Raw genomic sequence first — 15,027 nt, 5'->3', positions numbered from 1 at the left:
TCACAGGGTGGCGCATGTGTATTGACTACAGAAGACTCAATACAGCCACCAGAAAGGATCATTTTCCTTTACCATTCATAGACCAAATGCTAGAAAGACTAGCTGGCCATGACTACTACTGCTTTTTGGATGGCTACTCAGGCTACAACCAAATTGCAGTAGATCCTCAAGACCAAGAGAAAACAGCATTCACATGCCCTTCTGGCGTGTTTGCCTATAGGAGAATGCCTTTCGGTCTGTGCAATGCACCTGCAACCTTTCAGAGGTGCATGCTCTCTATCTTCTCAGATATGGTAGAGAAATTTCTGGAAGTCTTCATGGATGACTTCTCAGTGTATGGAGACTCATTCAGCTCCTGTCTTAACCACCTATCACTTGTCCTGAAGAGATGCCAAGAGACTAACCTGGTTTTAAACTGGGAGAAATGTCACTTTATGGTGACTGAAGGAATTGTCCTTGGGCACAAAATTTCAAGCAGGGGAATAGAGGTGGATAAGGCAAAGGTGGAGATAATTGAAAAATTACCACCACCTGCCAATGTTAAGGCAATCAGAAGCTTTCTGGGGCATGCAGGATTCTACAGAAGGTTTATTAAGGACTTTTCGAAAATTGCTAAACCTCTGAGTAACCTGTTAGCTGCTGACACACCATTTGTGTTTGACACACAGTGTTTGCAGGCATTTGAGACCCTGAAAGCTAAACTGGTCACAGCACCAGTCATCTCTGCACCAGATTGGGCACTACCATTTGAATTAATGTGTGATGCCAGTGATCATGCCATTGGTGCAGTGTTGGGACAGAGGCATAACAAACTTCTGCATGTCATTTATTATGCTAGCCGTGTTCTAAATGATGCACAGAAGAATTACACAACCACAGAAAAAGAATTACTTGCAGTGGTCTATGCCATTGACAAGTTTAGATCCTACCTAGTGGGATCAAAGGTGATTGTGTACACTGACCATGCTGCTCTTAAATACTTACTCACAAAGCAGGATTCAAAACCCAGGCTTATAAGATGGGTGTTGCTTCTGCAAGAGTTTGATATAGAAATAAGAGACAGAAAAGGGACAGAGAACCAAGTAGCTGATCATCTGTCCAGAATAGAACCAGTAGCTGGGGCGTCCCTCCCTTCTACTGAGATCTCTGAGACTTTCCCAGATGAGCAACTCTTTGCCATTCAGGAAGCTCCATGGTTTGCAGATATTGCAAACTATAAAGCTGTGAGGTTCATACCCAAAGAGTACAGTTATGTGCAGAGAAGAAACTAATTTCAGATGCCAAGTACTACCTTTGGGATGAACCATATCTCTTTAAGAGATGTGCTGACGGAGTGATCCGCAGGTGTGTACCCAGAGAGGAAGCACGAAGGATCCTATGGCACTGCCATGGATCACAGTATGGAGGACATTTTGGAAGTGAGCGAACAGCCACTAAAGTTCTCCAGTGCGGCTTCTACTGGCCTACTCTCTATAAAGATTCCCGAGAGTTTGTGCGTAACTGTGACAGTTGCCAAAGAGCTGGTAACCTGCCTCATGGATATGCCATGCCTCAACAAGGGATATTAGAGATAGAGCTGTTTGATGTATGGGGAATTGACTTCATGGGGCCATTCCCACCATCATACTCAAACACCTACATTCTGGTGGCAGTGGACTATGTATCTAAGTGGGTAGAAGCAATTGCTACACCCACTAATGATACTAAGACCGTACTGAAATTCCTCCAGAAGAACATTTTCAGCAGATTTGGCGTTCCCAGAGTGCTAATCAGTGATGGGGGCACTCATTTCTGCAATAAACAGCTGCACCTTGCTATGGTTAGATATGGAATTAGCCACAAGGTGGCAACTCCGTATCATCCACAGACAAATGGGCAAGCAGAAGTCTCTAACAGAGAGCTAAAAAGAATCCTAGAACGGACTGTAATGTCCCGAAGAAAGGATTGGGCAAAGAGCTTGGATGATGCTCTATGGGCATACAGAACAGCATTCAAGACTCCTATAGGGACCTCCCCATACCAACTGGTGTATGGGAAGGCCTGTCATTTGCCAGTGGAACTGGAACATAAAGCCTACTGGGCAACCAGATTCCTAAACATGGATGCACAGTTAGCTGGTGAAAAAAGATTGCTCCAGCTAAATGAGCTAGAGGAGTTCAGACTCAATGCCTTTGAAAATGCTAAGATCTATAAGGAAAAGGCAAAGAAGTGGCATGACAAGAGATTGTCACCAGAGTCTTTGAGCCAGGACAAAAGTTCTGCTCTTCAACTCTAGGCTCAGACTGTTTCCAGGAAAACTCAAATCCCGTTGGAGGGGTCCATATGTGATTACAGGAGTGTCACCATATGGATATGTTGAGCTTCAGGATATTGATTCTGACAGGAAGTTCATTGTTAATGGACAGAGAATCAAGCATTATCTTGAAGGAAATTTTGAGCAGGAATGCTCAAAACTGAGGCTTGAGTGATTCTCAACAGAAGTCCAGCTAAAGACAGTAAAGAAGCACTTACTGGGAGGCAACCCAGTCATTAGGAAGGTGTATGATTAGTTCTTACAGAGGCAAGTATCAAAAATGAAGGAATTCACAGAGTACAGAAGGATTCAGCTCAAAAAGCAGAAAATGAGCTTACTGGCGAAAAAAACGCCAGTAAGGGGCATTTTGGGCGTTAAACGCCAGAATGGGTACCATTCTGGGCGTTTAACGCCAGGAATGGTGCCATTTTGGGCGTTAAACGCCAGAATGGGCACCATTCTGGGCGTTTAACGCCAGGTGTGCAGTATCCTGGGCGTTTTAGAAAAACGCCCAGTGAGGAAGAATTTCTGGCGTTTAACGCCAGCCAGGGTACCTGGCTGGGCGTTAAACGCCCAAATGGGGCAACAAATGGGCGTTAAACGCCAGAATGGGTGCCATTCTGGGCGTTTAACGCCAGCTTGGTGGGGGGACCACAATTTTGTTTTCAAATCAGATTTTTTCAAACTTTCCTTTTCTCACCCATACTTTTCTACAAAATCACACTTCAATCATTCATCATTCACTTTCAAATCTTCAAAAATCAAAACCATTCTTCAAATCTATTTCAAATAATCTCAAATCTTCTTCAAAAACTCACCCTTTTCTCAAATATTTTTCATATCTTTTCAAATTTCCTTTCAAATCTCTCTTTTGTTTTCGAAATTCTCCTCCCCCCACTCTATAAATGAACGTTCCTCACCCCTCCTTCCTCACACCATTCGAATTTTCTCCCCCTCTCTCTCTTATCTTCTTTCTTTTCTTTTTGCTTGAGGACAAGCAAAACCTCTAAGTTTGGTGTGCTTTTCCGTGATCACTAAGCCAAGATTCATCAATATCATGGCTCCCAAGGGAAAACAAACCAACTCAAGAGGAAAGAAAGAGACTAATCCAAAGAATCTTTGGAATGAAGAGAAGTTCTTAACCAAAGAACATGAAGACCATTATCACAAAATAATGGGTCTGAGGTCAGTGATCCCGGAAGTTAAATTTGATCTGAAAGAAGATGAATATCCGGAGATCCAAGAGCAAATTCGAAACAGAGGTTGGAAAGTTCTGACCAATCCTGAGACAAAGGTTGGAAGGAACATGGTTCAGGAATTCTATTCAAATCTGTGGCTAACAGATAAGCAAAGAATGACTGGAACCGCTTACCATACACACAGAACCATGGTCAGAGGGAAAGTTATGTACTTCCATCTGGACAAAATAAGAGAAATCTTCAAACTACCTCAACTACAAGATGATCCTGATTCCTTTAATAGGAGGATGGTGAGAGTAGATAAGGGGTTGGATCAGGTTCTAGAGGACATATGCCTCCCTGAAACTAAGTGGATAACCAATTCTAAGGGTGTCCCAAACCAACTCAAGAGGGGAGACCTCAAACCAATTGCAAGAGGTTGGCTAGACTTTATTGGGCGTTCCATATTGCCCACTAGCAACCGTTCCGAGGTCACCATCAAGAGAGCAGTGATGATTCATTGCATTATGCTTGGAAAAGAGGTGGAGGTCCATCATGTGATTGCTTGTGAGATCTACACAATTGCAAATAGGAATTCCACTGTAACCAAATTGGCTTACCCAAGCTTGATTTCCTTGCTCTGTAAAGAGGCTGGGGTGAAGATAGAAGAAGATGAATTCATACCCATTGAGCATCCAATCACCAAGAAGACAATGGAAGGAACAAGAGAAGCAGGGGCGTGAACTCCAAGAGTTGAAACGCCAAAAGTTCTCCTCTCAAGCTGAGGGAGCATCCACTTCTCAAAATCAAGGTTGTTGAGTCCTAACTCTGTGAAAACCTCTATCATTAGGAGCCTATTTTTTTGGTTTTTCTTGTCTTATTTTCTATTTCTATTTTTAGTCTCATCTTATATCTATATTTGAGTCTTGTTCTTAATTAATAAAATTAATAAAGTTTATGCCTTAAAGCTATGAATGTCCTATGAATCCATCACCTCTCTTAAAAGAAAAATGCTTTAATCATAAAAGAACAAGAAGTACAGGATTTCAAAATTTATCTCTGAAACTAGTTGAATTAGTTTGATGTGGTGACAATACTTTTTGTTTTCTGAATGAATGCTTGAACAGTGCATATGTCTTTTGAATTTGTTGTTTTAAGAATGTTAAAATTGTTGGCTCTTGAAAGAATGAGGAGAAAGAAGAACTGTTATTGAGGATCTGAAAAATCATCAAATTGATTCTTGAAGCAAGAAAAGCAGTGAATACAAAAAAAAATTTCGAAAAAAAAAAAGAAAAAGAAAAAGAAAAGAAAAAAAGAGAAGGAAATAAAGTTGTGATCCAAGGCAACAAGAGTGTGCTTAAGAACCCTGGACACCTCTAGTTGGGGACTTTAGCAAAGCTGAGTCACAATCTAAAAAGGTTCACCCAATTATGTGTCTGTGGCATGTATGTATCCAGTGGTAATACTGGAAGACAGAGTGCTTTGGGCCACAGCCAAGACTCATACACTGGCTATGTTCAAGAATCATTATACTTAACTAGGAGAATCAATAACACTATCTGAGTTCTGAGTTCTCATAGATGCCAATCATTCTGAACTTCAAAGGATAGAGTGAGATGCCAAAACTGTTCGGAGGCAAAAAGCTACTAGTCCCGCTCATCTAATTGGAGCTGTGTTTCTTTGATATTTTGGAGTCTATAGTATATTCTCTTCTTTTTATCCTATTTTGATTTTCAGTTGCTTGGGGACAAGCAACAATTTAAGTTTGGTGTTGTGATGAGCGGATAATTTGTATGCTTTTTGGCATTATTTTCAGTATGTTTCTAGTATCTTTTAGTTAGTTTTTAGTATATTTTTATTAGTTTTTAATTAAAATTCACTTTTCTGGACTTCACTATGAGTTTGTGTGTTTTTCTGTGATTTCAGGTATTTTCTGACTGAAATTGAAGGTTCTGAGCAAAAATCTGATCCAGAGACTGAAAAGGACTGCAGATGCTGTTGGATTCTGACCTCCCTGCACTCGAAGTGGATTTTCTGGAGCTACAGAAGCCCAATTGGCGCGCTCTCAACGGCATTGGAAAGTAGACATCCTGGGCTTTCCAGCAATATATAATAGTCCATACTTTTCCCAAGATTTGATGGCTCAAACCGGCGCTCAAAGTCACCTACAGAAATTCCAGCGTTAAACGCCGGAACTGGCATAAAATTTGGAGTTAAACGCCCAAACTGGCATGGAAGCTGGCGTTTAACTCCAGAAAAGGTCTCTACACGAAATTCCTTCATTGCTCAGCCCAAGCACACACCAAGTGGGCCCGGAAGTGGATTTTTCTGTCATTTACTCAATTCTGTAAACCTTAGGACACTAGTTTACTACTTATAGGATCTTTTGACATTGTATCCGTACCTTATGACCTCATAACATTTTGTACACGTTTCTTTCCACAGTATGAGCCTCTAAACCCCATGGTTGGGGGTGAGGAGCTCTGCTGTGTCTTGATGGATTAATGCAATTACTACTGTTTCCTATTCAATCATGCTTGTTTCCATTCTAAGATAACACTTGTTCTTAATCCGGATGAATGTGATGATCCGTGACAATCATCATCATTCTCAACCATGAACACGTGCCTGACAACCACCTCTGTTCTATCTTAGATTGAGTAGTTATCTCTTGGGTTCTTTAATCGGAATCTTCGTGGTATAGGCAGGACCTGATGGCAGCGTTCAAGAGAATCCGGAAGGCCTAAACCTTGTCTGTGGTATTCTGAGTAGGATTCAATGATTGAATGACTGTGACGTGCTTCAAACCTGTAACCTACTGGGCGTTAGTGACAGACGCAAAAGAGTGATTCTATTCCGGTAGGGGAGGGAACCAAACCGGTGATTGGCAGCACTGTGACAGAGTGTGTGCATTAGCTTTCACTGCGCGGATGGGAGGTAGCTGCTGACAACAGTGAGACCCTACACGAGCTTGCCATGGAAGGAGACATGCGTGTTTGATGAAGAAGATAGTAGGAAAGCAGAGATTCGGAAGATGGAGCATCTCCAAACCTCAACCCATTCTCCATTACTGCAGTACAAGTAACCATTACATGTTCTTTTGCTTCTTACAATCAATCCTGATAATTTCTGATATCCTGACTAAGATTTACAAGATAACCATAGCTTGCTTCGAGCCGACAATCTCCGTGGGATCGACCCTTGCTCACGCAAGGTATTACTTGGACGACCCAGTGCACTTGCTGGTTAGTTGTGCGGGATTGCAAAAGTGTTATTGCAATTTCGTGCACCAATGGATCTAGGGAAAAACTATCAAACCACTTAATTGCCGCCTTTGTTAGAGTAGTTGGGAAGGCTTTGCATCAAATAGCGTCTGAGGCATTGGTGAGATACATTCTGCTTCTGAAGTTGCTGAGATGATGGCTTGGATCGGATGTACCTTCGTATGGGGTCATGTCGGGAGCTTTAAAATCCTTTGGAACCTTAGCTTTCATGATTTCTTTAGTGAAAGGATCTTGATCTTTGTGGGAGTTGTCATCGTGACCGATTTGAGTGGTTTTGGTTTTTAGATCAGCCTCAAGCTTTAGGAGCTTTTCCTCTAATTCTCGGCGTCGTCTAGTTTCTCTTCGAAGGTCCCTCTTTGCTTCCCATTGATGCTTAGCTTCCTTTTTGAGCTGTTTGAGGCGATCCTGCTGAGCTTGTAGAGCCTCTAGAATTTCTGTGTTCGAAGAATGCTTGTCTCCGTTTTGTTGAGGTGTATCTTTTGGTGTAATGTTCGCGTTCTTATTCGACGTCCTATTTTCTAGATCAGAGTCGTGGTCATTGTCAAGGTTGTCCGCCATGGTGATGGGATGACTTCCAGGTTCCCTGGCAACGGCGCTAATGTTTCGAGGGTTACCTGAAACTGTAGGTCGAACTTAGACGAGATCTGCGATGGTGGTCGGTGTTGCTGTGTCCGACCTGTTTAGAGCTGGTGGAGCTGCTGATCCTTCGTCACCGGAGGGTGGTGGTACCTGCAAGAGACTCCGATGCTTAAGTCAACACGGGCTTTAAGCAGGTTTTTAGTAGAATTAGAGTATGAGTTATACCTGGGTGCTCCAGTGTATTTATAATAGTGTGGAGTGACCTCTTTTTGGAGATAAGATAGTTATCTTATCTTTTAGTGAAGTCATATTATCTTTAAGGAAAACTGCTTTTTATCTTTCTAGGCTTTAGCTGCCTTTAGATTTGGACTGGGTTCCTTTTGTTCGGGCCTTCTTTGGGCTTCTCTGGCAGTTTGGCCGAACTCTTTGAGAAGAGGTCGGGTAATCCTGTCAAAAAGAGGTCGGTCGACTTGTCATCAATCAGCCCAGGTCATACAGCTCGACCCAGGGTATGAACAAGTATTGCCATAATATCATCTTCTTTGTCGTATAAAATTACCCTAGATTCCACAGCTAATTCCCATGTCCTTTTGTTCTCTGTCATTTGCTCTTCCACTTTTGAACACTGGCTATCACCCGATCCGCTATCATTTTCACTATCCAAGCCGTTTATTATAGTCGCTCCAACTTTGTCTCCACCCTTCACCAAACCTTTCCTGCCTATCATAGCACCTCGATGTTTATGACCAACACTTTCATGATCCACACGCTCCTTTGTCGAGGTCCTATTTTCAGTTTCACTGCCAGCGTCGTTCTCACCCTCTGTACTCATTTTTCCAGTATCATTCCCTTCATCACTACCATCCCCAGCCCCTCCGATCATATCGGCATCCTCACCATCATCCCCAGAGCACCTTGTGACCACTCCTTCAACTTCCTCCACCACGGCTTTCCTTACGTTCAATATGTCCCCAAAGACCATCTGATTCGACCCAGCTTCAGCCTTTTCTGGCGCCGCCGCACCAACAACTCCATTTAGCCTATTCGCGTCATCGTCATCCATGCGAGTCTCTGTGATTGAGCGAAGGGGGCAGGCACCGACATGGATCCTCTCGCTCTTCTCCGTTACAGCAAGTTCACGGGCTACCGTGCGAAGCAATTCCCTCATCGCCATATGCTTCCCTCAGAGCAACTACGCTAGGAACGAGATACCTTTCACCCCTGAAGCCATGCACCACCCAACCCGATCCAGATTGGTGCAACCCAGTCTTCCTATTCGCGCCTCCTATCCCAACGCTACCTAGATTAGGGCTTCATGGAGGTTTTTGGACCAATTGCATAAACATACCCTTATTATAATAACTTGTGTATCTATCCCAGTTTTCATGTTTTTTGTGATTTGTTTTTTTTTTTCTCCTTATGGCTCCCTTTTTCAGCCCACCTAAAGTGTTTTCAAAAACCCCAGACCTGGTTCTTTCAGAATTCTCTCCATCACTCATAATATCCTCTCCCACCAAAGTAGCTCTTTCTTTAATTCCTTGTTGATATGAATCAAATGTTACCATTTTCAAAAGACTAATTTTTGAATTGTCATTACTCCACTCATTCAAAATTTTTTCTGAATTTACTATTCTGTCCTCGTCCTCTTCACTTTCCCTCATCACTATCGTTACCAGCTCCGTCGCCTGGTCCCTGCATTCTGATTAGCTTGTTATATCGTTATGTCGTTGTTTGCTACTTGTTTTGCCAGCATCAGTCTTTTCCAACTTACACGCAGAACTATATGTCTCTTCTCCCACCTCTTTTACCAACATGTCAAAACCACTGAAGAAATTACACGCGTATCAATTTACACATGTATCAATTTGCACACGTTCGACACTAAAGAAATTACATGATTCTGTCAAATTATCACAGCCCACCACTTCACCCCCATTGACTTCCTATGATATTGAAAGTGTCCATTGACCAGGTATGCAATGGAACTCTGTAACATTCTAGCCACACTCTCCTAGTTTCACTTCGTTCCACCTCCTCCCATCTCTAAACATTATGGAAGAATTGTAGAAGACTGTTCAATTTAAATGTGTAAGTTTCTTCTGCGCTTATCACGCAGTCAAACGTCAGAAGAGCTTTATACGCTACCAGTTCTCGTATTTGGATAACTTAAGGCAGGTTTTTCACAATCTTATCTTTTAAAGAGTTAAAGTCAATAGCCTTTGTCATCCTTCCTTCCTGGCCTTCGTTATATTCAGACGCACATCATGAGCCTCTTCGCCTTGTTGTCTCTGAACCGTCTTGTTCCGATTGTCTTCTCCTTTCTGTGACCTCTTCATATCATACACATTCGATATCCTTCGGTACTTCGCTTCCCCTACAAACATAACTCTTCCTCTCAACCTCAATCGATTTATTTCCCTGCTTGCCTTCAATGCTCCTCCCTTCGTAGTATATCGTATGAACGCAAAAATGTATATATTATCACCTTTTTGTTTACGTAATAAATATATGTTATTTATGCGTCCTGTCCAATTGAACAACTGAAATAATTCTCTCTTTGAGATGTTTTGAGGAAGGTTATCCACAAAGATGGAAAAAGACTCATACTCTAACTGTCGATACTCTTATCGATTCCAAATTTTCGGATCTTTGTCATGTTCCCTAATTCTACCCCTCTCTGTGTTTCATCCTATCATTCTATTCTTCTCAATTGATGATCTAACAGTCTAAAATCAAGTAAATAATCTCTTTATTATTATTACTTAATACTTTTATTTTGGCGATAAACATATCATGTTATATACAAAAATGTTTCATATATGTATGATCAAGTTTGTTCTAAATTAAAGTCATGTGATTTTGGTGTCCACATGTTTTCCCTTTGCCGTTGGTTTTCCTTAGCTACGTACACAGTCCAAGATAATTGCAAAATTCTAATAAAGAGCTTGCTCTCTCAATTCCAGCAATTTATGATGTTGTGGTCTTCGTTTAACACTAAAAAATAATGATAGCATTTTTGAATATTACAATGAAGATTAGATATAATTAATTGGAGTGGTAGATACATTCGGTTCTCCTAATCTGTAATTTTAAATGTGAATATTGAGTATAAAATAAAATTTTCTTGACTACATTCTCTCCAAAAACAATTTTGGAGTTTCTCTAAAGGAATAATTAATAAATTTTCCTTTTTGTTAGATTCAATTTTGATAAGAGGTGACGTTTTGTGTGCGTATGCAGAGGATGATCACTAACAATATTTCATACCCTCTCTAAAATAAAGGATAAATTATTCCTTGTGATATATATATTAAAAGTGATTCACCAGATGAGTTCTATGAAGTGGAAGAGATCTTTACGAATGCAATTGATATACTTGAAGGTAGAGGAGAGTTTGGCTCTCTTATGGTCTGTGCTGATAGAAGTCATAAAGACATTTGAAAAGATTCTTTAGATCCTCAAGTCATAAACACAGTTAAAGACATTGTTGTTGATGATGTCAAATACAAGTTTCAAGGGATGGTAAATTTGGATCCTCATGAGGTTAAAGACATTGTTGTCGATGAGGTGGAGATCAAGTCGAATTCAATGGCAGACAATAGGATTCGCAAAGCGAGGTGACAATTATGCACAAGAATTTAATCACTTTTAGGGGACAAAATTTTTGCGGATAGTGAACTCCGAGGATGTTATCATCATACAGAAGAGGATGGATCGGAGGAGGCACAGTGGGTGTACGCTGAGGTTGGGAAGGAGTTGCGCCTATGTAGTAGAGATTCTCCGTATTTCGGTAGCACAAATATTGTCACGCGTGTAACGAGCTGAATACGTACTTGCACCTTGTTGATATGTTTGTGAGTTCACCGCAAAAATATTTCTCCAGCGATGACAGCCACCGCCACCACTGTAGACTGGTGGTGCTAAACTAAATTTAAATAATTACAAGAGAGAGAAAGAAAAGTAGAGAATATATACCTAATTATTATAGTTAACATTCAACTTAATTAAACCAAAATACCACTTACCATCAATATTAACTACCAAAATTGGATAAGGGATCTTTTAGCAACGCTGCTGCGACGAAATGGAATCCTTAGAGAATTCTCTTAGGGTTTCAACGGAAGAAGAAGATCTCGTGCAACGCAGCACCAAAAAAGTTAAAACACGCGACAAAATGGATTTGAATCAACCACGTGATGATATGGAGATTCTCCATGAGAACACTGAAAATGCCATAGTGAGGTCCAAAGCTACATATAAGGAATCTTTGCTGAAACCATCTGGTCCTACAATGGAAGATGATATGGATCTCCATGAACAAACGGATGAAGATTCTCCGAATCCGGAGGATAGATGGTATAAAGATAGCGACGATCACTCTGACAGGGAGAAATCTTTTGATCCTTGCCCCACTATCAAAGTAACCCAAGAAGAATTCGAGGAATGGTGTAAACCGTGGCGAGCATCCCTCATCGTTAAAGTCTTGGGAAAGAGACTCAACTTAGGCTTCATGGAGCAACGTTTAAAGAGAGATTGGGTCAAAAAAGGTACGATTAATGTTATTGATATGGATCGTGATTATTTTTTGGTTCATTTTTCAAATGAAGATGACTATTCGCATGCACTGACGGGAGGACCTTGGATGGTGGCTGGGCATTATTTAATTGTCCAATGTCGGAGGCCTTTTTTTCTGGAATCTGAGAAAGCAGTTCGCAAAATAGCGGCTTGGATACGCATACCGAATCTCCCGATCGAGCTGTACAACCATCACTTTCTATGGAGAGTGGGATCGGCCATTGGTACGATGTTGAAAATAGATAGAGCTACGTCTATTCATTCGAGAGGAAGGTTTGCCAGAATATGTGTTGAGATTGACCTCACTAAAAAGTTAGTCCCCAGAATTTCTGTTCTTGGGAGTATTCTCAATATTGAATATGAAGGTCTACACCTTATTTGCTTCAAGTGCGGTCTTTATGGTCACCGTTCAGAACAATGTAGTGAACCGTCGGAGGATGCGGAGGAAGGAGGCGGCGTCTCGGGGTCCCGAGGAGATGGAAGCAGATCTGATGAACAGAAAATCATTGCATTGAATGAGGACCAGAGTGAAAATAGCATAAAATCCGGTGAACAAAATCAAAGGATATATGATCAAAGCCCCCCAAATTTTGGGCCCTGGATGATGGTAAGGAAGCAATTTAGAAGGAAATCGGAGAGATATGCGACTAACCAAAAGAGTAATTTTTATGGTAAGGAATCCTTGAATAATATGGAAGGAGAATATAATAGCGCTACCCAGGGAGAAGAATCAGGGTCCAGATTCAATGTTTTATTGGAGGAAGGTTTGGATGATATGCAAGGATTGCATGGCAATAACAAATCTAAAGGAAATGACCAACCAAGCACTATGAAAAATGGGTCCCATCAGCAAGCAAAACAAAAAGAAAATGGGCCATCCATAAAAGCCCATGACAAGATCTTAAGACAAGGAGCTGGGAAGGTGATTAAAAAAGGCACACTTATAAAAGGTAGGCCCACTAAAGTTGAAAAAGGACCCAAAGTTTCTTTCAAGAAGACCGAACAAGAACATGCCACTTCGGACCCCCAAATGGCAATTTCAAAACATGGAATTTCCTCTTCCAGGGATTCTAATGTTGCAGCCATGGAACTTGAAATGCTTGAAGACATGAGAAGAATCCAAAAGGAGCAATGGAAGATCTACGAAGAATCCAAAACACATGAAAAGTTCATGGAATCACATGTAGTGACAAACAGTTTCATCACCCAAGTTCCTGGCCATATTGCAAAAGAGAGAGATCCATCTTCCGATAGCAGGAATCCAAAAAATTCAGAGGAAAAGCCACCTGATCAATTCATGGAGGATGTGGTGGTACACTCATCAAGTGATGGGCACGGGGCGTCTGCCCAGGTTCAATAATGGGTTAGTTACCCTCTGTCTCTCCTTGTCTAGTTATCCATGAATCTTATAACCTGGAATTGTAGAGGTGCGGGGGGGAAGGCTTTCTCTACCCTCATCAGAGATATCAAAAAAGAGTTTAATGCTAGTTTCTGCATTTTATTAGAAACTCATATTAGTGGACAACGAGGTGAAGCGGTTTGGAAAAAAATGGGTTTCGATGGTCATTATATTGAGGAAGCAAGAGGTCAATCTGGTGGTATTTGGTGTCTATGGGATAGAAGCAAATGAAAAGTTGATATTCTTGCTCACAAGTCTCAGATGGTGCATATGAAAGTCAAGTCTGGGTCCTCGCCGTACTGGCTTTTAACAGCGATTTACGGCAGTCCCCAGAGAATTAATTGGAACTACCTGTGGGATGATATTAGATCAATACATAATGAGATTAACTTGCCGTGGTGCCTTATTGGAGACTTTAATGCCATGTTACATGATCATGAGCGTCACGGTGGGTCCAATAGCAACAGCAGAGGAGCATGCCCTGATTTTCAAGCCTGCGTATCTGATTGTGGCCTTCTTGATTTGGGATACTCGGGATAGCCGTTTACTTGGAAGCGTGGAAACTTGGTTGAGAGACTCGACCGTGGCTTAAGCAATCTGGACACTTGCCTAGCTTCAAATCGGACCACTGTCCCTTATGTCTTCACTTAACAAATGATCGACAAGAGAACAAACAAAGACGCCCTTTTAGGTTTCAAGCAGCTTGGCTATTGGTGCACGAAATTGTGATCACTACTTTTTAATACACAAAACAATCCCCGGTAATGGCTCCAAAGACTTGGTGCTCAATACCATGGCATAAACACAACTTCGCACAGCTAACCAGCAAGTGCACTGGGTCGTCCAAGTAATACCGGGGGTGAGCAAGGGTCGATCCCACGGAGATTGTTGCTATGAAGCAAGCTATGGTCACCTTGTAAATCTCAGTCAGGCAGACTCAATTGGGTATAGTGATAAACGAATAAAGCATAAAGATAAAGATAGAGATACTTATGTATATCATTGGTGAGAGCTTCAGATAAGCGTATGAAGATGCCTTCCCTTCCGTCTCTCTGCTTTCCTACTATCTTCATCCAATCCTTCTTACTCCTTTTCATGGCAAGCTCATGTAGGGTTTCACCGTTGTCAGTGGCTACCTCCCATCCTCTCAGTGAAAATGTTCCCATGCTCTGTCACAGCATATGGCTAATCAGCTGTCGGTTCTCGGTCAGGCCGGAATAAAATCCATCGATCCTTTTGCGTCTGTCACTAACGCCCCGCCTGCTAGGAGTTTGAAGCACGTCACAGTCATTCAATCATTGAATCCTACTCAGAATACCACAGACAAGGTTAGACCTTCCGGATTCTCTTGAATGCCGCCATCAGTTCTCGCCTATACCACGAAGACTCTGATCTCACGGAATGGCTGGCTCGTTTGTCAGGCGAGCACTCGGTTGTCAGGCGATCAACCATGCATCATGTTATCAGGAATCCAAGAGATAAACACTAGAGCCTTGATTGCGTGTAGAACAAGAGTGGTTGTCAGTCACCTTGTTCATGAGTGAGAATGATGATGAGTGTCACGGATCATCACATTCATCAAGTTGAGGAAAAAGTGATATCTTGGACAAAGAACAAGCGGAATTGAATAGAAGAACAATAGTAATTGCATTAATACTCGAGGTACAGCAGAGCTCCACACCTTAATCTATGGTGTGTAGAAACTCCACCGTTGAAAAT

The 15,027-nt window shown here is 41.6% G+C and overlaps 1 protein-coding gene across 1 annotated transcript; it reads left to right on the top strand.

Annotated features, from left to right (window-relative positions):
- Positions 1-11,418: 11,418 nt before the first annotated feature.
- Positions 11,419-13,269, top strand: LOC130974734 (uncharacterized). The gene has a single exon (XM_057899589.1). The coding sequence runs from the start codon at positions 11,419-11,421 to the stop codon at positions 13,267-13,269; it is 1,851 nt and encodes a 616-aa protein (XP_057755572.1).
- Positions 13,270-15,027: the final 1,758 nt, after the last annotated feature.

The sequence above is a fragment of the Arachis stenosperma genome, chromosome 4 (assembly GCF_014773155.1).
Source record: "Arachis stenosperma cultivar V10309 chromosome 4, arast.V10309.gnm1.PFL2, whole genome shotgun sequence".
NCBI lineage: Eukaryota > Viridiplantae > Streptophyta > Magnoliopsida > Fabales > Fabaceae > Arachis > Arachis stenosperma.
The sequence above is the reverse complement of the archived record's forward strand: the minus strand, read 5'-3'. Positions and strand labels throughout refer to the sequence as shown.